The sequence below is a fragment of the Acipenser ruthenus genome, chromosome 16, assembly GCF_902713425.1.
Source record: "Acipenser ruthenus chromosome 16, fAciRut3.2 maternal haplotype, whole genome shotgun sequence".
Lineage (NCBI taxonomy): Eukaryota > Metazoa > Chordata > Actinopteri > Acipenseriformes > Acipenseridae > Acipenser > Acipenser ruthenus.
In genome coordinates, this window is record NC_081204.1 from 28,663,069 (window position 1) to 28,685,839 (window position 22,771).

The 22,771-nt window shown below is 39.0% G+C and overlaps 1 protein-coding gene across 2 annotated transcripts; it reads right to left on the minus strand.

Annotated features, from left to right (window-relative positions):
• Positions 1–4,058: 4,058 nt before the first annotated feature.
• Positions 4,059–20,774, minus strand: LOC117411857 (protein POF1B-like). Of its 2 annotated transcripts, none has more exons than XM_058989301.1 (14): positions 20,623–20,774; positions 19,982–20,496; positions 15,804–15,884; positions 10,164–10,324; positions 9,765–9,783; positions 9,206–9,286; positions 8,977–9,069; positions 8,493–8,606; positions 7,917–8,069; positions 7,420–7,539; positions 6,888–7,016; positions 6,537–6,616; positions 6,150–6,264; positions 4,059–5,381 (listed from the first exon to the last, which is right to left on the minus strand). In XM_058989301.1, exons 2-14 carry the CDS (start codon positions 20,489–20,491, stop codon positions 5,376–5,378), a joined length of 1,662 nt encoding a protein of 553 aa, XP_058845284.1. In that variant the 5' UTR covers positions 20,492–20,496; positions 20,623–20,774; the 3' UTR covers positions 4,059–5,375. The 2 variants fall into 2 exon arrangements, with proteins under 2 accessions (XP_058845284.1, XP_058845283.1); XM_058989300.1 differs by having other exon boundaries at positions 4,059–5,424.
• Positions 20,775–22,771: the final 1,997 nt, after the last annotated feature.

The window sequence follows — 22,771 nt, forward strand, 5'->3', positions numbered from 1 at the left end:
GTGGCTGTTTTGCATTTCTCTTCAAATATACAGAAATCAAGAGGCTCTTGTTATCTTGTTAAATCAAGATGTATTTTTTTATTTCTTGGTTTTACACCCAACATCAAATTGCTCTCCCATCAGTGTTTAAACATGAGCTCAATCTGCATTTTCAAAGTTATTGCACTTGGTTAATTCATCTAGTAACTGCCAATAAATATTAAAATAGGGGACTTTCTGTAATAAATTAATTTATTTTGTATTATGTGGTTATGAGCAGTTAAGTATTTTCTTTGTTTCTGGTCACAGCATTTTGATGTTACCTGTACAGCATGTAGGAATGAAGTATAATGAGGTTAAGTGAATTGTCCCAAATGAATTCCCATAATACTGTCTTCTCATCAATCTCAAACCACTTGGCACTCCTGCTATGAATTTGTTTGTGGAAATTCATCTTTAAGAAATTACAGACTAAAAAGGCTCATCCCAATTGGTAATTTGTCTAGAAGAAAATGTTACTGTATTTTAGTCCGTTCAGTGATAGTTATTAAGAACCATGTGTTATTTTGTCTAGCCAGGGCTTGGTATTCGTTGTTCTGGGATATGCCCTCTTCATTGTAATGAACTACAAAATGTTCTAGACTGATTAGCAGGTTCAAAGGTGGAAATGTATTGTTAACTAGCCTGTTAAACGAGGTGAGATTTATAAATGTCAAGTATCCGTGGTATGCAGTATGATTGTAACCAGTGCAGACTTGTTTATATATGACCAGTCAAGCTGGGGATTTCAGGGTCTTTGTATCCTACCTAGATTACCAAAAACTCCCAAATTTCACAAGTCTATATTCATTCTAGACTGCACATGCTAAAACCATTGTAAAGGACTGAATACTAGGGGCATGCACGACCATAGAAACCTATTGGCCTTGAATAGATTTCTAAGAATCAAACCCCACAAAGTGTTTTAATTGAAATGCTAACTTGTCTAGAGTAGAATATGTAAGGTACTATATGTGGAGCCTTATGTTTACAGTAGCGAGAGCAAAGCGACTGCAGTACTTTAATGCTAACAGTTGAGCTACCAGTAATTGTCGGAAACCTTTTTTTTTTTTCATAACCTGATGCACTGTGTACTGTTTCAACAAGCTGAACCTATTGAAGTACATTCATTGCTGCATCCAGTGATTGCATAACAGAGTAATGCACTGAATTATTTTTAGGGTCTTCAGACTTTTTAAAAGCCAATTTATTTTAGAATATAAAAAACGTCATAATATAAAACTAAATTTTTGTGTGACTGGGAATCGGCCATGTACAAATTGTTTTATTCAGCAGCAATCTCAACATAGCTTTATGTAAGTATTAAATGTTCTGATCCAATTGTTCTGTATTTACTGTACTTGTGATTATTTTTGGCACAGGCATTAATGGGGGATGGGGAGGGGTCCTCTGCTTTGCTGCTGATCTGTAGTTTTAACCAGGGATTCATGTTTTTGGCGCACAAGAACTTATATAAACTACATTTCCCATAGTACTGTTCTGGTGGCTTTTATTTCTAGTTGATGCTTCACGCAGTGTTTGAGATTAGTTAGTCAGTCTGTGAGGGTGGGGATTTCATGCAAGTCTGCCCCTAAGGTGGTAATAAGTGCCATGTCATAAAATTGGATCTTGTGGATTAAATAGATAATCTTGCCCCCAGACCCTGATTCTGTGTGCTGCTGCACCATTTGTTTTGTATTTCTTTTTTCTTACCAATTGTTAAAAAAAAGTTAGAAATAGAAATCTATTACAGTATTTCAAATGTATTTTCAATGCACATTTATGCTGAATTGTATGTACATGTACGATATATAACACTTGAACTTAAAATATTTAACTGGTGCTGCCAGCTGCTGAGGAAAAAATGGAACAAATTGTTTTTGTTGAATATTGTAATTCTTTGATAATAAGGTGTGGTTTAGGTGTGTTCTTGGCATGAACCACAGTCGATTACAACAAGCAGGGTTCATGGGCGATTTAAATAAAACAGTCAGTTTTTGTGTGTGTTTTATAAGTTGTGCAGTTTTATTAATTTAGCTTTTCAGATGTTTATCCTATTTTTTTTATTGCTTATTTTTGTGCCAGATAAGAATCAGTTCCCTGGCAAGTCAAAGTTTTATATTTCTAAACTTTAGAATGTTCATTTTGAGGATGACACATGTTTGTGGTTGACGTGGCTGAAAAATATATGTATGCCATGTAAGGAAAGAAAAAAGCTTTTGTCTTTGTATATGGGATTATTTAAATGTGTGTGTGTTTTTTGGGTTGTCTTTATGATTCCAAGTATTTCCTTGACTGAGAGAATACGTGACATTGTGTTCTTTCACTTAACAAGGTAAGTAGCATCCAGGTCCAAACAATTATTTAGCAGTATTTATTTTTTTGTAGTTTTTGTCAACTAAAGCATGGTGCTTGTATATCGTACTATTTTTTTTTTTGTATTATTTAAAAGGTGATTGCATTTTATTTGACTTGTACCATATTACATAATTGCAGGTTTAGTTGACTCTACTATACAGTATGCACTTGGGTTTCTGAACGGTACAGCAGGTCACCCAGACAACTCAAATGAAGTACAGCCGTTCTGGGTAGACACCTGCACTAGACAAGTCCTGAATCTTTAGTATCGTCTTTTCTAGTATATCATTCCTGTGATCCATCTCTTCTGAAGCCACTTCAAAGAACTGCATCCAGTGCCTGCGGTCAGTTGGTAAGAGGCTGGTAACAGTCCCTATTACTTACTTTGTTCTGCTCTGTAACTTTTTTTTTTTTTTCATAGATTGCATACTTTAATAAACATGCACATGTACTGTATAGTGACAGAAAAAGCTGTTTGCTAGCACACGTGGGCATATTTGGTGCATGCATACATGCATCTAGCACACATTTGGATATGCGCTTGTGCTCAGGACACTTGCACGTACATGCACAGCTAGGTGTTGATACAAAGTGATCTTTTGCATATAAAAACAGTTAATTTAATAAAACACCGCTCTGGGTGTGGCTGCCACAGCCTTGCTGTTGTAAACTAACACAAGTATTCCCACGGGCAGTAGGTCTCACGGAATCTGAAACATGCTGAAAACTGTCCAAAAGCCTGGAAGGCAGCAGGTGGGATATCTTGGTGTGTCGAGAAAAATCTCAAAACCAGTTAAAAGTGTTGATTAGAAAGGCAAAGAAGGCATGCAGGCACAAAGAGGTATAGCAACTTTATATTCTCTTCTATAACGCATGCAGGATTATTTACCTGCTCTAAGCAGTAATTAATTTTTTTTTTTTGAATGAGAGAGATGCCTTGAATAAGCCACCTCGTATGTTCAGTCCCTTTTGAATTTCGTTTTTTATAAAGTGCCGATTTGGTCCACATACCTGGTTAGATTTACAGTTATGAATCTGCTATTTTTTTTTAAAGGCTACTAAACAAAGAAGAAAAAGGGAAGTGGCTGAGTTGAAGGAAAGTCTGTCCTGTAGGATTACAAGACAGGGAGGTATGTCTGTCAGCTATATACACAACAAAGCTGCAGGTCCAATGAAGTATATCCGAGTGAGTGCCATATCTTATCATGGTGTTTGTACTTCTGCTTTATACATTGGAATTTGACATATTTTGCAAGTTGTGCATTGTTAAATTGTTCAGTAGAATTTGCATGGTTGTTTGTGAGAAACATTCTACCTCCAGTGCCATTAGATCAAGTTGTGGTTTTCTAGTATGCAAATTGTGTATCATGACATTTTGGTATGAAGACATATGCTGAAGGGGATGGCACACCCCAGCATTCCAATCCATTTTTTTGGCACTACACTTTTTTGTCATACTTTGTAGTGCAGTTGCTTAACCATTATCAGTGTCCTCTTTGCTCTCTAGTGTGGTCAGTTAGAGCTTAGAGGAAAGGAGAGGAGGTTTGGATAATGGCACACATACAACTTAATTAATCGAGGAAACTGAATCATACTCTAGTTTTGAATGTGCTGTACCACATCTCAAATGTAAGATGATATCAGTTATTCAGTGTGCAGAAAGTCAAACATGAATACAATCCTTTATAGATAGTTTCTACTTTATTAAAATACAACACAATCCCAAATTTCAAAAAACAAGATAAACATGCCACCAAAACAGACCGTAGACTGATCAAATACATACATTGATTTGGGGGTCAGGGTTTAAGGGAACCGTCCTGGAAAACACTGCATTTAAGTCATGTTATTGGGTTCAAAATTGAGGTGGTTATAATTTAGAATACGATGCAGGGGATACAACGGTGTGACCTGGAAGTTCCTCAAAAGAAAATAGTTTTTATGTTTAACTTTAATTAAATTTTATTTATTATTATTTATGAACTGAAATACCATTTAAAAACCAATGGATGGGCAGGTAGAGATTTGGTATATTATTTCTGCTCAACAGAGGAAACTATACAGGTTGCTTCTTAGGGTGAGGGATTAAAATAATGGGTAGGACAGGTGACAGTATATTTGAGTTTAGGCTAACAATAATTCCCTGAAGTTTACCATCTTTATTCAAAATCGAGGAATAGTTCAGATGGTCTCTATTGACAAATGTTTTAAAAAAGGACTTAAAAAAACCTTTTCTTTAGAATGTTGATTGTTCTGCCGTTGTTGAATCTCATTTTGGTTTCTTTTCAGATCCAACAGCAAACCGCACTGCTCCAAGTTAGTGTTTCTAAGCAGATGCAGAGCTTAATCTAAGGCAAGTAATTCTCAGAATTCAGAGGTTTAGTTTTTAATGAGTGATTTGTATTTGTCTGTGGAAAGTGAAGGAATCATGCAGACATCCTGCACTTTCCTTAAAGTGGCTGAGGTCCAGTCAGTCCTCATCTTTAACCACTTGGCCACTCCTCTCTTCATGCTCTAGAGGATGTGGCCCTGGTTCTGCTTTCAGCTCAGCGAGGGGACCTACTTCCCCTCCCTAGTTAGACACAAAGACTCCCATCTTTGCCACATGCCAGTCCATGAAGCAAACCGCATTTTAAAGCACACCCTATTATAACCCATGCACATTCCATTACAGCTCACAGCCCAGTAGCATATAAGTAAAAACAAAACTTCAAAATTAAGAATCATATCAAGCATCTTAAAAAAAATAAAATAGTTTTACACAAAAACAAACAAAATGAATAAGCATGAAACACTATTGTTTTTCCTCTTTTCGTTAAGGTCCAGTCTACAGTGTGTGAGAGAATGCATGTTTGATTTTGCAACCACACACAGCCCAATTGCAAAACATTAGCAGGGCCTCTTTCAGAAGTTTAGGGAACACTGGCCAGAACGTTAAGAGCAAAAAAATAGCAGCATGCAGAGATTAGTTATTTGTATGGATGGGTTCTTCAGCGGGCTCATTCCTGTAAGAATCAAGGAGTTCTTTTAAGGAGAAGTTATGTATTCCTGTCGAAAACAGAACAAACATGCTTTATGTATCGGTAGAGAATTACAGAAATGACTTCTCTCACTACAATTACAGAGCAGTTTATATATATATTGTAGAATATTTATAAAAAAAAACCAACTAATAATATCTAAATAATACATATTAATTATATACATATAAAGTCAGTTACACAAAAATCAATCTGTGGCACTTGCATTACTTCCAATGAAACATCAGTTTGCCTGCAGGCTTTATTAAAATCTTACCTTTAGCTCCAGATAGGGATTATATTTACACCACCCTCAGCCATTGTGGCTGAAAATTCTTCTATACACAGTTTTGTATTGGCATGGTTTCTTTAAGCTTTTCTATAGCACCACTGGTTGCTAAGCAACCTCCAAAGTTAATGGACCAGAACCATGGATTTTAGGCGTTCCCTAAAGTGTCTAGTTGTGTATGGATGTTTTCCATGGCGTGCAGATCCAACATTCCACTCTGGAGGTTATACTTGTATTTTTTTTCTGGTAAAATTTAAAGAAACTGAGCCATTTCCTACTCCTTTAAGGAACTTTTGTTATAAAACCTACTGGCTCACAGGGCCATTTCTCCAGTCTGACAACTATTAGTATTTCCTTTTTGCAACAGCCCAGTAAGAACCAATAATGCTAAGCTTTCAGCACCTTTGTGAAACAAGGCTAGGGAAGTCAGAACTGGGAAGGGGCAGGCCGTGGTGTGGACTTACAGTTTTGTACATCTCCCCAGTCCTCTCAATCACAATGGTCTTGGCTTCTTTCCGAGGCAAGGTAGCCTGGTATTCATCAGACAGAAGACCCAGAATAGGATACTGGTTTCTGTACCTGTGGGTAAGAGAGCGAGAGAGCGCTGCCTTTTAAAACGGCCTCAAAAACAACAGAAGTCATATTCATAAGCCTCTCAGTAAAAGGTAGTTTAGTGAAATTGAAAGTAGTTAGATGTGGCTATATGTAAACCGTAGAAGTGGTTTAGCTACTGGTGTGTTAGGTAAGCAAATAACAAATACATCAATTATGAGTCACTGGATCTCATTGTGGTTTTCCGTAAAGCAAACGATTTATTTTAGGCAGCTGCAGAATGGGATGCGCTCAGTTACTTTTTGGTGATGATGGTCTTGGTGACGCCCTTGGACTGGTTCTCCATTTCGGTTCTGTCCAGCTGAAACCTCCTTATTTCCTGGAAAAAAAGAAAGCAACGACAGATTAGAGCCGCTCACACTAAAAAAAAAAAAAAAAGACACGGAAGTGGCGAGGGCATTGTGAGTAAATTCCACAGATCAAAGGTCAATTAAATCACGCAACTTTATTCTTGATTTCTTCCCCCTTCCAGAATCTATTTCTTTGCTATTTCCAGAGAAACTCTAATCTTAACCCTTTCTTTTCACATTAGCAATGTATGTTTTCAGATGACTGGATGAACAGAGGATTTCAGCAGCCCCTTGACCTACCTCTTCCTGTCTCTTGATGATGGTCTCCTTCTGCTCCAGAGATGTCAGCAGCTCAGTCAGCCGGAGCTGGGTGCTGTAATCACTGCCGGACTTGGAGGAGCTTTCCATCTGCAACTTACGGAGCTGTTCCTGAAATAGAAATACAACTCATCATAGAAGTTGTATCGGTGGAGTCCTCTACTTAATACAAGACTTCTCTGCCTTAGTCTATCTGCTTGAAACACTAAGCCAAACAGCCTGGCAGTAGCCCGATTTAACCACAAAGCCACACTGCCCTCTCGATCCTTAATCTCCTATTCTAATTCTTAGCTCTTATAACTACTGTGACTTGCCAAAAAGTTGCAAAATGCAAGTATAATTAGAAAATCCCTGAATCTGCAAGAAATGTATGTGGTAGTGGTTGCCCATGCAGCCGGCTCATCTCTTAACACAGTGGTTGTTGCAAAGAACACCATCCTGCATGGTGTCCCAGTACTCCACTATAACCACAGTGGAAACACAGTCTCCCAGGATGCAGAGTGAGTTTTCATACCGTCAGTGATTTGATTTCCCTGTCCTTTTCCTCACGGAGGGTGGTGGTCATTTCCATGTATTGTTTGGTGATCGCGTCTGATTTCGCCTGAAAACTGGGGCTGTTGCACTGACCGGCGATCTAGAGAGACAAACAAGGAGTCAGGTTGGGAGCTACATACAAGTAAGAGATATACAACGTTGGTATTATATATGGATGGTCTGGTTTCTGTTCCTACATATTTCTTGCCACTTTAATGAAGAAAACGCAACAGTTACGTAGTACGGTAAATCTAAATGGGTGAAAAGAAGTGGAATTTGAATCAGTCCAGTGGTCCGCTCTGTTCAGGTCACAGTGGTCATGTAATTACTGATCTATTTGATGTATTATTACAAGACAGAACCATGATGCTCGATGTCGCCTTCTGGTGAGAGCCAAGGGCAGTACCTGACTGGTACCACTGTGTTTCACAGTTGGGTGTGCTAGTCTCTAACAATGGTATCTATTGTGAAGGTTACCTGCTGCCTCAGCAATTCATTCTCTTGCTCCAGCACCCTCTTGCTGTACTCCAGCTCCTTCAGCCGGTACTCCTTATCCGAGCCCGAGGTTCTCAAGACCAGGATCTTCTCCTCCAGGCTCGTGTTACTCGAGCTGCTCTCCTTCAGGGTTTGCTGCACGCAGGGGAGACAAGGGGGCACAGTCACCAGAGCGCGGTCAGCGACAGGCAGAAAGAAGGGAGTCTGGAGGGCTGATCTTTGTAAACTGATCTTTCAAAGAGTCGCCCAAGACTGCGGTGTATCGGATGCTAAATACCTTAAACTTGTATAGATGAGAAACCATTAACAATACAATAAATGCTGCTAGGGTTACGACAGAAGCAAACATCTGAACACACGTCTGGCATTCTTGAATGGAAAATAAATTCAATGAAGGAACCATCAAAAATAAAAATCCAGCTCACCTTTCGGATGACTCTGGATGATCTAATTTGGATCCTGTTGTGCAATTCAGGCTTGAGTAACACATGGGCTGTAATTAGATGGCAGCTCTAGTGCCAGTCGTGGTTGAGGTCTAGAGTGTGGACGAGGGCCTACCTGCAGCTGACGGTTATTCACTCGGACGGACTCCAGGAGCTTCTCGTACTGCTGGGCCTGACTGTTCTTGAAGTTCAGGTCTCTCTGCAGGGCCTCCTTGTCACTCTCCAGTCTCTGTGGGACAAGAGGGGGAAAGAGATGAGACCCAGCAGTGGTTATAGAACCAGCTATACAGAGAACACTTCAGGCTAGAGCATGATGCCTATTTGAAGAAACGATAACGGAACCACAATCTACCATCTACATTAAAGAGTGTATTACTGAGCTGCAGATTTAATATTTCTGCACTCTGCTGCTGCTAGAGTCTGAATCCAGAGGCTTGGGACTGGCAAAAAGGCCAGTGTTGCTTAATCTCAGGGTGCAGTGGGGAAACAAAGGGGTAAGCTGCATGTTCAGATAAGCAGGAACAAGACCCTGGACACTTTGACCAGTGAGAAGTGCAGTTTTTATGGAAGTCAAAGAAACGATGAGATCTGGGTCTTACCCTGAGGTCGTCCTGTAGGTGAATCAGCTCCTCTCGGAGACTGCTGAAGGTGGAAAGGAGCAGCCGCAGGGACTTCTCTGAGGTCACCCGCATCTGAGCAAACGAGACAGCAGATTAGACATAGTTCAGCATATACAGTGTGCTGTAACACATGCTGTACACAATGCTGTATGCATTGTATACAACATTGATATAGCATTTCGAGTTCAATATTGAAGAAGCGGCTCACCTGGAGAAGGTAGCTGATCTGCTGCTTGGTCAGATCGGACAATCCTTTGGGGATCAGATGCTCGACATCCTCGTTTTCTTCCTGGAAAACACAAGGGCCATGAGACACCCCTGAACATGAACAAATAGGTCTATACTGATAAAGTGTGCTGAACTTTTTCATCAGCACTGCAGACCTGTACACAGATCTAGGACACATCATTCCACTCGGAACAGGAGACTGTTAAAGGAATGTATCAGATAATGTAAAAGCCCCTGAAAATACTGACTTTGTTACAATTCCTTGGGTAGTCTTTCTGTAAAGTTGCTGAAAACACTCTTCTAGACATTAAGTGTGAATTGTATTTATTAATGATTTCATTTAAGCATGAATTAATGGGTTTAAGTTATGAGCTCTGTGAATAGAAAATGCATTAATACTATTACTAAAAATCAATTTAAAAGCAAAAATAACACAAATATTGCCAAATAAGGGAATTGTGTATTTTCTCCAAATGTCTCCATTGCTTCAACCAAACCGTTTAAAACACATTTTATTCACATAAAAATACAAGGATTACCTTTAGGTCCAGCTGACTTCTGTAAATTAAAAAAAAAAAAAGAAAAAGAAAAAACATGAATCAGTAAATAATACAAATAAATCATTGCTGTCGACATACAGGTAAGTAGAAAGCAGTACGGTAAACTTGCCAGTTCTGGAAGCCAAGTGATTCTAGTTTTGAATTTCATATAAAAATAATGAGAAAATAAAAAATAAACCACAAGTCTTGGATGTATTGAAGATTTCTTATTAAGTACATAAGTTTGTATTACATTGTTTTACATGATGGTTATAATGTGAGCCAAGGTATTTCTGCTACTTGTGTCTGTGGGTCAGACCAGCTAACATCTCCAGATTGTAATAAATTAGGCAAAAAAAAAAAAAAAAAAAAAAAAAGAAAAAGCCCTATGGCTCGTACCTGCTCCGGATTTTGCTCACATGCTCGTAGATGCAGGAGTAGATGTCAGAGCTCTTGCGGTGCAGTTCAGCAAGGAGCTCCCCGAAAAAGCGGTTATCCAATTTTGGACCTGTGTCATAGGAGACTTCCTGAGTTTTTTGTACCTTGACATTTACCTCACTCTATAAATTGAAGAAGAAAAAACACAAATACATGTATTACAAATCACCATTTTTAAAATACTTGTTTAATATTAGAACCCACTTAGTTTGGACTGTGGGTTTGATTTCTTGGTACTGTTTTAGTTAGCCCAGACAAAATTCCTCCCCAGTAATGTTCCCAACCATCCGTAAATTTACAGACAGTCAATACAAAAAAAGTCACATTTTAACACTGTCTGTAAACCAGTAAATAACAAAAAATGTCCAACTTGGCTGCCGCTTGAGGAATGGAGTGCTGGCCAATCTGATGGGCTTCAGGCATCACTGATTAAACTGACCTTCCAAAAACAGCACACTTGATAATCTCCCACATAGCCGAACCAACCAGCTTGATCACATTCCTAAAAAGGAATACTGTTCAAACTCAGCATGGGGGAGTGGCTCACATGTAACTACAGTAAACTGAGGGGGAGGTGTAGAGAAACTGTTTCAGAAGAGGCACATCGGCACGGTGAAACCAGTTATCAAGTTCACTGGACCTTAAATATTTATCTGGAGGTACCACTGCTTTATATATGTGTATAAATAACAGATAGTGTATTCAGAAGCAAGTTATTATTTTAAAAAAAATATATAATGCATTTGCTAAGCAAAGCATGATAATCAAAAATTGTATTACACACTGCCCAAAAACCTTCCTAACATAACACTTCTTCATGGTCAACAAAAACAGGTTTTTAGATACAGATTGCTACAATGGTGCCTCATGACTTTGATCATTCAGGACATTTTGTTTCAATGATATGTTATATTGACAACGATTACTGTGGAATGCAAGGTGCTGTAATCTCAAACAGGGCGAGTAAAAATACAAACAGAATAACAGCTTCGTGTTTCTGTACCAGCAAGGACAAGACCACTGTTACTCAGAAGCTCAAATGATTCATGAAGGTACTATCCAAGACCACTGTTACTCAGAAGCTCAAATGATTCATGAAGGTACTATCCAAGACCACTGTTACTCAGAAGCTCAAATGATTCATGAAGGTACTATCCAAGACCACTGTTACTCAGAAGCTCAAATGATTCATGAAGGTACTATCCAAGACCACTGTTACTCAGAAGCTCAAATGATTCATGAAGGTACTATCCAAGACCACTGTTACTCAGAAGCTCAAATGATTCATGAAGGTACTATCCAAGACCACTGTTACTCAGAAGCTCAAATGATTCATGAAGGTAGTATCCAAGACCACTGTTACTCAGAAGCTCAAATGATTCATGAAGGTACTATCCAAGGTTAATGTGTTTGTCTAAGAGATTAGTGATTAAAACAATATATAAATATCACATATTAGAAGAACATGTTACCACAGTGGTGTGAACATCCCACTCATGTCTCCTGAGCTATACCACCACCTTTCTCACATGCTGAGCCATGCAATATCTACTGCGATAAACACAATCCACCCTAGTTTAATAATGACATGAGAGGATAAAAATACCACCATCATTTAGATCAGCCCTGTTTATCGTGTTTTTGTGTGGTGAGCCTTCACGCTCCTGCAAATTATTGTTTTTCCTAATAACCTCAGACAGCACAAAGATAAGGAAATTTACATTCTTTACATACCAATACTAAAGGGTAGGGGATGCCCTTCTAAATACATACTACAAATAGATTTGTTTTAGGGGGGGTGTGGGTTCTATCTCTGGTAGCTTTTGACTGGGAACCCCAAGGCTTGGCTACCCAGCTGCCTGTACAGGGGAGGGAACTCTGTTCAAACACCTGAACAACTGCCCAGCTATTTTTTCTCAGTGGTGAAGTGGCCTCCCGTAAACTTTGAGCAGCTAACTGGCAGGGCTCCAAATGTTGCTGCTAATTGGACCATGCTGCCTATTTACTCTACTGCTGGTATGCCTTCCTCAGGTTCTCTGGAAATGCACCCTCCAAAAACAAAAATATATATGATTTACAAAAGAACCCCACCCTTTTCTACTGGTATGTAAAGAATGCAAAGTTAAAAGCATGCCTGGTATTGTGCTGCTATGAAAAAAAATATTTTGCAATGTTGCATCTTATACTTTATCGTTTTAGCCCAGGGAGGTTGGCAGTTAAATATACTAATACAAGGTTGGCAAGAAACATTTAAATGCTTAATTGTTGAAACTGTCTCTTGTTTCCTGTTAACTTTGATGAATAGGCAGTGCTCCAATGTGTTGATAAGGTATTGCTATTATGGGGGGGATAAGGCCCCACCTAAACATTAAAAAATAAGCCAATATGGTTTTTATCTCAATTGCTGATAAAGTCCTTTTTGCTATTTGTTTGTAACTGTTGCTATGGCAACTGACATGACCATGACTGAGCCAATCAAATACCATGGAGACCACAATAAACTAACCACTGCCACTGGTGGACAATGATTTTAAATTTGTTTGATGTACAGAAGTATTGAACTTCACAGGTTCAGGTAAAAGATAAAGTTAACAGAATTTAAAAAAAAAAGCTAGCTTTACTTATGAAACCAGATTAAGATGACCTTTGGAACTCGTATACGCGTAAATTGGATTGATGTAACAATGAATTGCATCAACAAATCTAAATATGGCATTTTTCACACACTCAGATGTCAATATGTTCAGATTTTAATTCTGAATACCACTGGGTTTATAGTCAGGTATTCGCTAGACACCTATACAGAAACTGAACAGCTGCTGTATTAAACACGCAGATATGCAGGTACTGTATGCAAAGCACGGGCATGCAATTTGTATAATCCTTTGCATGTGTCACGAATACAGAGGAAAACTAAAAAAAGAAACATGCATCTCTGCAACAGATAGACAGGGCTTGACTTGACTTGGAATGGTAAGCTGGCAAGAAATCAAGGGGAGGCACAAGCAAACTGCAATGTGGCAAGCAACAGCACTATACTAGGAAGGATTTGGATAAAAAAAAAACTCAAAGATGATGAAGAGAAAGACAGAACTACAGCGCTGAGTTTCTTTTAAGCTGCACACTATAGTAAGTATCATATCATTCAAGCAAAGGAATCTGAAAAGGCGGGTAGGGTGGGAAGTTTGTGTCTATAATTTGAACTGTATCCCTCTACCCTATCCAAAACCGCAATCAGACCTGCGCTAAATACAAGCTGAACTAAACTCCAGTAATGTTTATGCTTATAACACAACCAACCTTCTTTGCAAAACCAGCCTGGACCAACTTAAATAAATAAACAGTGTCTGCTTTAACAACAGACATGTATTAACTTGAGACAGATTTTGGCTCAGACACTTATTACTACACACAGCAATATTTAACCAAGGACTGGTTTAGGTGCATTTCTGTTCATTGGCAGCTGCTGTTGTTTTGTGGACACACAGAGCATAGTCATTAGTCAAAGATAAAGAGTAGGACTGCAACCTGGAAAGTAGTCAATTCCTGTTTATTGAACAATCAATGCTATTCAAACCAACAGCACACCTTTCTAGTGCCATATAGGAGGTGTCTGGGAACTGAAAACAGAAAGAATGTTTATGTTTCCATTAACCTATGAAGAAAATGACTGGGAGGTTTTTTTTTTGTTTGTTTGTTTTAAATATCCCTGGGATTTTCCCTGCTCCTGACTTATCCACATCCATGGGCATCTATTTTTCTAATTAACTGAAAAAAAGAAGTTAAATATTGAAACCAACATCCATGCTACTTGGAGCACTCAAATCTCTTTAGAGAAGCATATACATGTTACAGTACAAGTCAGAATCCACATTTTTTCATTAACAAAATCATTAATGAGCTTACAGTAACGCACATTTGAGCTATTCAACAGGGTACTGAACAATATTGTGATCCACCTATGCAGAACCAACCAACATTCTGGTAAATTTGCATATAAAACAATTCAAAATAGTGTTGAAGGATATTGAACTCCAAATACACAGTAATTTGATGAAAAATAGCATTCTGTTAAATGCAAATTAACTAATTTGGACCTTCATTTTTCAACAGAAAAATCACACTTTGTTACGACACAAAACGCCAAAGACAAGTAATAGATATATCTTCTTACTTATTGAGCATGGTAGACTCTTGTGGCACTTGGAGTTACACAGGACTCCTGAAGCCTTATACAATGCGTGAAGGCGAGACATTCAGTCATTAGCCAAAGCCACTTGTCTACTCTTGAGATTTTACCGGTAAATCTCCGAAGTAGAGAGTTATTTTTATTTCGGACATTTGCTGTTTTGCTTGGTAAATGTCAACATTTACCAGTAAATCTTAAGATTTACCAATATTCTGACTTTTACCATAACATGGATACAGTATAAAGAACATGCTAAGGACCAGTGAATCTTCATGCACAGGTCAAGGTGAAATACACTCTCCTGCCTCTGCAATGAATCCCCCCTAGTAACTAGGGCCTGTTGTCAAGGGCATGTCTGAGCAACACACCCCAGGTACAATCCAGCCTATTGGAGCAGATGTCATTTCTAATTATAATGTGATGTAAGGATTTTGCCTTGCACTTAGGCAACAGGATGTCATGCTGAAAAGGGCAGGCCAATATATATCATTTCCTCAGGACGCTAGCACAACTGATGTTGGCTGAGGTTTTCCAAACAACTCTGTTTCATGCTGAATGACCTCAGTCGTAAGGACTCAGCTCCTTCTCAGAAAACTTTTCTTTTCAGTGCACCAAGAAGACTTTGCTGCCCTTCCTCCGACATTTATTTTTTGGTTTGTATTTTTGTGCTCCACAAATGCCATACAGCTCCTATACTGTTCTCTGTACTCCTAACTCAAGTGCCACCGCTAAATAGACGGATGTGCTCATTGAGACCCTCATTATCAGAATTGCAGATCATTATTTGTGCCTGTTGAGTAATTTGCATTGCTCTTAAGCTTACATAGGGCACAGTGTAAAATAATTGCCTGGCTGCAATTTGAGTTTTGTATCCATAATTATTTGCACTGCGCCTTTACTTAAATCTACCCCAATATCTCCTCCCATAAAAGAAAGTCCAACTTGTGTACCTGTAATTACACACAGTTTCGTTTGGCACAGCCTTAAAGAAAATATAACAAAATGACATAATCTCATTAGTTCCTTCAACCTTACACCCACACACTCTTTGTTTGATGTTCTTGTCACGTTAACACTGTACACATGCATACTATAACTATAGGCAATACAAAATAATAATTACATTCAAACTAAAATATCGACACATTATCAGCAATGGCAACACATAGGATTTGGATAAATAATATTAATAATAATAAACCATACAGAACGCTGGTGGTTATTTATATGGTATCATGGCATTGCAAGCAATACCAGTTACTGTAGAACGTCAAAGTATGATATGAAGACTTTAGCACCACATTCTACCTAGTACAGAACCACAGCATTGCAGCTCATTGGGGAAGGGCCTACATAATGACTGTGCCCCAGGTGACGGTGGCAGGTTTCAGCTCAGGGATGGGTTGACTTACCACAGCAGGACTGCGAGGAGGAGTTGAGGTCCTGCTGGAACTAACCTGGCTTGACCAAGAAATTCCTTTTCCATTTGAAGTCTTCTCATGCAAATAAAAAAAACAAGACAAAATCAGCAACTAAGACCTCAGCAACAAAAACATTTGCTTAAACCTGCAATAAGTGAAAAGTACTGTGTTATGTGAATTCAATCTTCAAGCACACAGAACTTGACATGGTTATTTTTTGTATACTTCTGTTTATTTATTGACAGAAAATGTACTGCAAATGGACAATAGCCCTTTTTTGACAACTAGGATTCCTAGCCATGGTTTATTGACCACCCCTTCAATAAGCTTTCTATTATTATTATTATTATTTATTTCTTAGCAGACGCCCTTATCCAGGGCGACTTACAATTGTTACAAGATATCACATTATTTACATACAATTACCCATTTATACAGTTGGGTTTTTACTGGAGCAATGTAGGTAAAGTACCTTGCTCAAGGGTACAGCAGCAGTGTCCCCTACTAGGGATTGAACCCACGACCCTCTGGTCAAGAGTCCAGAGCCCTAACCACTACTCCACACTGCTGCCCATCAACATTAGCACATGTATTTTATAAGAAATGTACACTTTTTGATTTTGTTATCTTTTTTTTTTTTTAATTTGTACTGAAGATATTTCTTCTCTGACAGAAGCCATCCTCCTCCTATCACAGATGGCTGCAAGTTGTTTTTACACAAAGGCTAAACACAAGAGATACACCACAATTCTTATTTGTCCCTCAATACAATAAAATGAAAACTCTGAAAGATGTGAACAGGAAATAAAAAAATACATGTATTCCTCTAAACAGCAGTAAAGGGATACACTTTATATACAAAACCACTGTATAGACACTGTTTGCGGTTTTTAAAACCATATCTTGTCAAATGCGTACACGTTGGTGGCCTATTTTTCAGAATAATGACGCCACATGAAACTGCTGGAGACCAATGTGTTTTTACAGGTCTGTCTGTAACTAGGTGGGGCATTTTATCTGGATGGGAACAGAGTGCTGACGGGGGTGGGAGAGCAGACAACCAATTATCTTTCTCCTTTTAGGATTCTAACCCCCCCCAGATGCATACTTGACTAACATGTTTATGAAGGGATAGCAATCCCTTTCACCGAAGCTACTGATGTGGAAATGATTCTCGCAATGGCCCATCTCCTCTGTACTCGCCTCAGGAGTTCTCAACTGCCCGTAAAAAATTTGTGAAGTATTTCAAACTTGTCAGTAAATCAGTTGAATGCAATTGTTGTCAGATAATTGTGAGGAAACACCCCATATTTTTTTTTTTTGTTATCTGCCAATCAAACATATCCCACTGTAAATATTCAGTATTTTTTTTTATTATAATATTAAGGAAAATTAGGGGAACGATCCTAACATCACAAAGAGAGGTGTAAAAACCGTACAGCAACAGTAGCACCATGCAGTGTACAGTGCAACCAGAAGACATTTATGTTATCAAATAAAAGGACACAGGGAAAGTGAAAAATAATTTGGCACACAATTAAAAGGTGCTTACATTATCTGCATTAAAAGTCAAATAAACAAGCATAGAACCAAGAAAAGGGGCATCAGCAACAATGTGCATGCTGTCTAAACGGACTCCTGAGTTACACCTCTCATTGTGTTAATAATTAGAGAGTGCTGTACAGAGAAGAACCATGGTTACTAGTTATTAAAGCAGTCCTCTCACACTTACAGTAGCTAAATTGGATGCATGCCTCAACCTGTTTGAGTGGACTCCTCAGCTTTCAGGATACCCATCCACTCACAGGCTACACATTCATGTCTTAAGGGGAGACCCATGTTTTTGGTGCAGACCGTACAGCCTAACTATCAAGACATGCAAAGGGCTTTATTTCCACTTTGACTGAGCTGAAGCACATGGACCCATGGGCCCCATTTTAAAAGAAAGTGCAAAGGAATTTTTTCAGAGTGGAATATTTTGTATAACAATTGTTCCAAATAGCTTCTTGCTACTTTTACTTCACAATTCGCCTTTGCACATGGCTTTGAAATTGGGCCCTGTGTAAGATGACATCCATAGAAAATGGGAGAGAGGAAACCAAATACTTCTCTGCACTGAACAATCAGCGTTAACTGGGCTTACTGAATTCACTTCACCCACATGAAAATATTCAGCAGCTAAACAATGGGAATAAGAGAATATTTCTGGACAGGGAAGGTACGATTTATTTTTTATTTTTTAAGCTTGGTTATAACCCAGCTCTGACTTGGCTCTCGATGGCAGAACTGTGGTTGATGAATTCAACTTCATGAGGAGCAACAGGTCCTTTTTCCCTGTTTGCTCAGAATCGGCGAGCTGGCAAGCTGACATCGCTATGCACAAAATCCTGTGTCAACACCTTAAAAGGCATTGGGGTGATGTCCAGCCACCTTTCTCGCATTAGTGAAATTCCAGATGAAGTACAGCCTCACTGGTGTCTGACTTTCATCAGCTTAGCTGTATGGAATAGAAACCAGATTTTCAAATCCTACAAAACTAACGGTAGCAGTCGATTCATTAGGAGGACACATTTTCATTTACTGTTTCTGCACTCACACATATTGTTGAGAAAAACTCCCTGTTTATCCCTGATACTGCTAATGGAAGACAGCAGTTTCATGAGAAGGAGTTGTAATTTGAGTCACTGCTTGGCGTGGCTCTGTGCAATTACCCTGCCCTACTGCTATAAAAGGTGTGTACTTTCCTAGGATAATGGGCATGTTGTAACAGCAGCATTAATATCAAGTTACTATAATGTATAATTGCAATACATGTTTTCTTACACAACATAACAGGGATGGACATAAGACTCCCATTCCAGGTTTTACTACAAGCTTGATTAGCCACAGTGTGTATTGGTAAGAAGCGCAGGTGTGTCTTATTAAACTCTTAGTAAAACCAGGAATGGATCAAACAATGGGAGTCTTATTTACATCCACGCATACATGAAATTAATCCACAGGTACAGGCTGAATACAGGACTGTCTGGCATTACCAAAATCTTATAAATATAAAAGACGATGATACTGCTTGCCTTATTCAGTGCAGGTTTCCTTTTTGTAAATGCTTCGCAACATGAATGCCATAAAACATGCATGGTTTGTCAGCTATAAGAGCTCTGGATTCAAATCTTCATACAATCCATCACCGCTGAGGTTAAATACGTTACAATTAAATTAGAATTCACAAGCTGACTAGTATGCTCTCTCTTTGTTGGTAGCTTAATAATCAGGCTGAATATATTAATATTTAAACCAAAACTAAGCCACATATTCCACAATTGAAATAAATTAAAGTAATACGTTCCCTGATCAGTAGGAAATATGATCCATGTACTTGCATGTTTTTTGTACACCAAAACAATATGTATTAAGGTGCATTGTATAAGAAAAGAAAGAGAACAGAAAAAATCTATTCATTTCAGAGTGAAATAATATTGCAGGCATGGCTTTTTGATCTCTCAAAGCCATTTTATTTTGCACGCTTAAATGACGGAAGACTCCAATTGCAATTCAAAGCAAATAAGATATTTCAAACCATTAAAAAATAGCAACGCCTGGTACCACAACACAAACAAGACACGGTATCTTGTCTGAAGTGCAGTAGATACTGGGGATGTTCGGAGGGTCGTTCTCTGGGAGAGGTGTGGCATGAAGTCATTCTGACGCTATAAATGTGATATGCACACAACTTGTACAATGACAACTTCAGATGACGTGTACCACCTTATATATACCAGAGATGGTATGTCACAAAGTTGGACCATTTTTAGTACTGTAATGTAAAGCTCCTAAGTGTGTGCAAGCATGACTTATCCTTCCATTCTAGAACGGGTTGGAGTGCAAATTCTTTGAAAAATTCATTGCTATATCCTCGAAGTTTGCGATCATGCGGAAAAAAACAGCAAAACATGATAAACAATACATAGCGTTCAAAGCATGGTCAATCAGTTACGAGCATACTTTATACAAACAGCTTTGTGTACATATTTTCTGACTTTAGACCACCTATGTTTTTGACTTGTTTGCGTCTACTAAATATACTCCAAGTAAAACATAAAATAAACCACAAAAACATCACACACAGTGACAGCATCCATTTGCATACATTATTATACGGGTAAACCTACCTCCTTATGCACTGGCACTGTTTCCACTGTTTCCACTGTTTGCACTGTCTGCACAGTCGTGTCTACGTTGTTCTTGTAGCTGCTGGCGTTCTGCACGTAGCAAGGGGATAGTAGCTGTTGCTCTCTGGGTTGGGTGTCGACCAAAACATAGCCTTCCATTTTTCTTTCCACGGGAACCAGGTACTGCACCGTTTCGTAGACAACATTGCCGGCGTGAGCAGATCCATTTGTGGTCAGGTACACCGGAGACTGGACAGAAGCAAGCTGTGATCCGTACTGTCGTGAGATAGTTGAGTAAGGCGAGACAGACAGTTGAGTTGGAGAAACCGGTATTGAAGTTGAGGAAAGTTGTATTGGCCCTTGGGAATACTGCACTGATCCTTGGGAGTGCTGTATTGGTCCTTGGGAATAATGCACTGATCCTTGAACGTGCTGTGTTGGTACTTGGGAATAATGCACTGATCCTTGGGAAAACTGTCGTACAGCGGCTTGGCTGTGTGACTCAGACATCCTGGCTGAAAAATAAAGACTAGAATTAAAAGAGCAACTGGAAAAGTTTCCTGCAATAGACAAATGCACCTTCTAGTTATATCAGCATATAAACAAAAGCAAAGGAAATACGGAAATGCGCGGATCCTTACCTCCGAGCTTCTGTATCCCACACTACACACACCGAGGTCAAAATGCAATGGAAGACGAGCAGTCGTTCAGCTAGCCCAACCCAAGTATTCTCGTATTCTCTCTCTCTCTCTCTCTCTCTCTCTCTCTCTCTCTCTCTCTCTCTCTCTCTCTCTCTCTCTCTCTCTCTCTCTCTCTCTCTCTCTCTCTCTCTCTCCTCTCTCTCTCTCTCTCTCTCTCTCTCTCTCTCTCTCTCTCTCTCTCTCTCTCTCTCTCTCTCTCTCTCTCTCTCTCTCTCTCTCTCGACACGCCCAAGCACACCCCATTGCGCTGTTACCTGTGAATATGAAAATGTTTTCTTTCGAAAAATGCAGGCTGGTATGTTAATCATGATAGCAACTGTAGCCAGAGAGCTGGGTTGGATAATACTGTTTGAATGCCGTCTGAAAACTTTCAACTTCATCATCCCGCAGTGTTTTTTAGTTTACCTTTCTGTGCAATCTTGTAAGTTATCTATACTCTTCCACAGAAGACAGACCTGGTTTGTTTATGTTTCCCAGAGATAGTGTTAGCTGGGGCACTTCCTGTTTTCCGCTGCCACAGTAAAAACTACCTATCTCTTTAGTTATTTATTTTCTTTATGGGCTCAAAATGATTCAAAGACCTCTATTGAGGTCACTGAGGTGCATTACATTTCGGAGTTTTAAAGTCAGGGTGAGATTATTATTATTTATTTCTTAGCAGACACCCTTATCCAGGGCGACTTACAATTGTTACAAGATACCACATTTTTTTTTTTTACATACAATTACCAATTTATATAGTTGGGTTTTTACTGGAGCAATCTAGGTAAAGTACCTTGCTCAAGGGTACAGCAGCAGTGTCCCCACCGGGGATTGAACCCACGACCCTCCGGTCAAGAGTCCGGAGCCCTAACCACTACTCCACACTGCATGTGATGGCTGAAACAGAACACACCTTCATTCCAACAAATAATGCCGCCTTCACGTAATCATTTCAGGAACAGCTGGCAGACACAGATCCTATCTATTTCTCAATAGGAAGAGTCAGACAAAACAAAGTGCACCATCCAACAATTGAAACAGATTGCCACCTACGCTAACAAAACTACACAAACAAAGCAGGCTGACTGCTTTGAATCCCATGGGTAAACAAAGCTGAAACTCTCTTGAAAATCTCCTCTTAATCCATGTTATTAAACCACAATTTTGCAATAATTAAAGTGTGGCAGAAAAAAACGTTTTATTAACACAGTCGCCCAGACAGGATGTCCCTTGTTATAAAATAACTAAACACAGAGACACGGATTTACTAAGCTTTTGCACCAGGAAGGAATTGAAATCCATTGGAATCTTAATTCACTGATTCTTATCTGCACCTAACCTCTCTTCTCTACCTCTCATGTTCCTACACTAATCCCTAGTTGGAACTTGAGGGTTAAGAGTCAGGAGAATTCCTTCAAACTCAAGTACACAGCCTCAGGGTCAACAGGTAATGATACAAGACTACTGCTCTGTCACTGCTAGGTTTTTACTGTAAAAAAGGGTTATTCTGTTCAGAAAATGTGAACACTTGTTGCTCTAATACAGCATCAACTAAACATGTAACATAAAAAAGGAACAAGCGAGTGTGTGTTCCTTCATCAATGAATCGCGTTTGAAAGACACAGCCAGAAACCCCCTCATAATTCTGTAGGTTGATCAGTTATATCTGGATACTTCAAGTTATTTATTTCATTCTGGGCTCCTTACTCTTGAAACTGGCCCTATTCTTGGACTCCCTGATATTTAGTCTTAGGATGTTCAGTAACACCTCACCTCACCTGTGAACTGCAAAATATTAGTGCAAACACAGCGACGATTGTTTCGTTATTTAGAGTCACATTCCCCGGAGTCAGAAATTAACTCTCACAGGACTGGAACTGTCTTCGGAGAAAATGTCCAGTCTCCCAATTGAAAGGGCATATTACTGTGCTGTGTCAGCGAAATAAAATCCTCGTCTGACCACTGCTATTGTTGAAACAGACAAAACAGCAAACACCGAAACAGTTGTGTTTAAAATAGAAATGTGCAACAAGTAGGAAGGGTTGAAAAAAAAAAAAAAAGATATGAAATGATTTGTGAGTGAATGGGACTGGACTGAACCAGCATT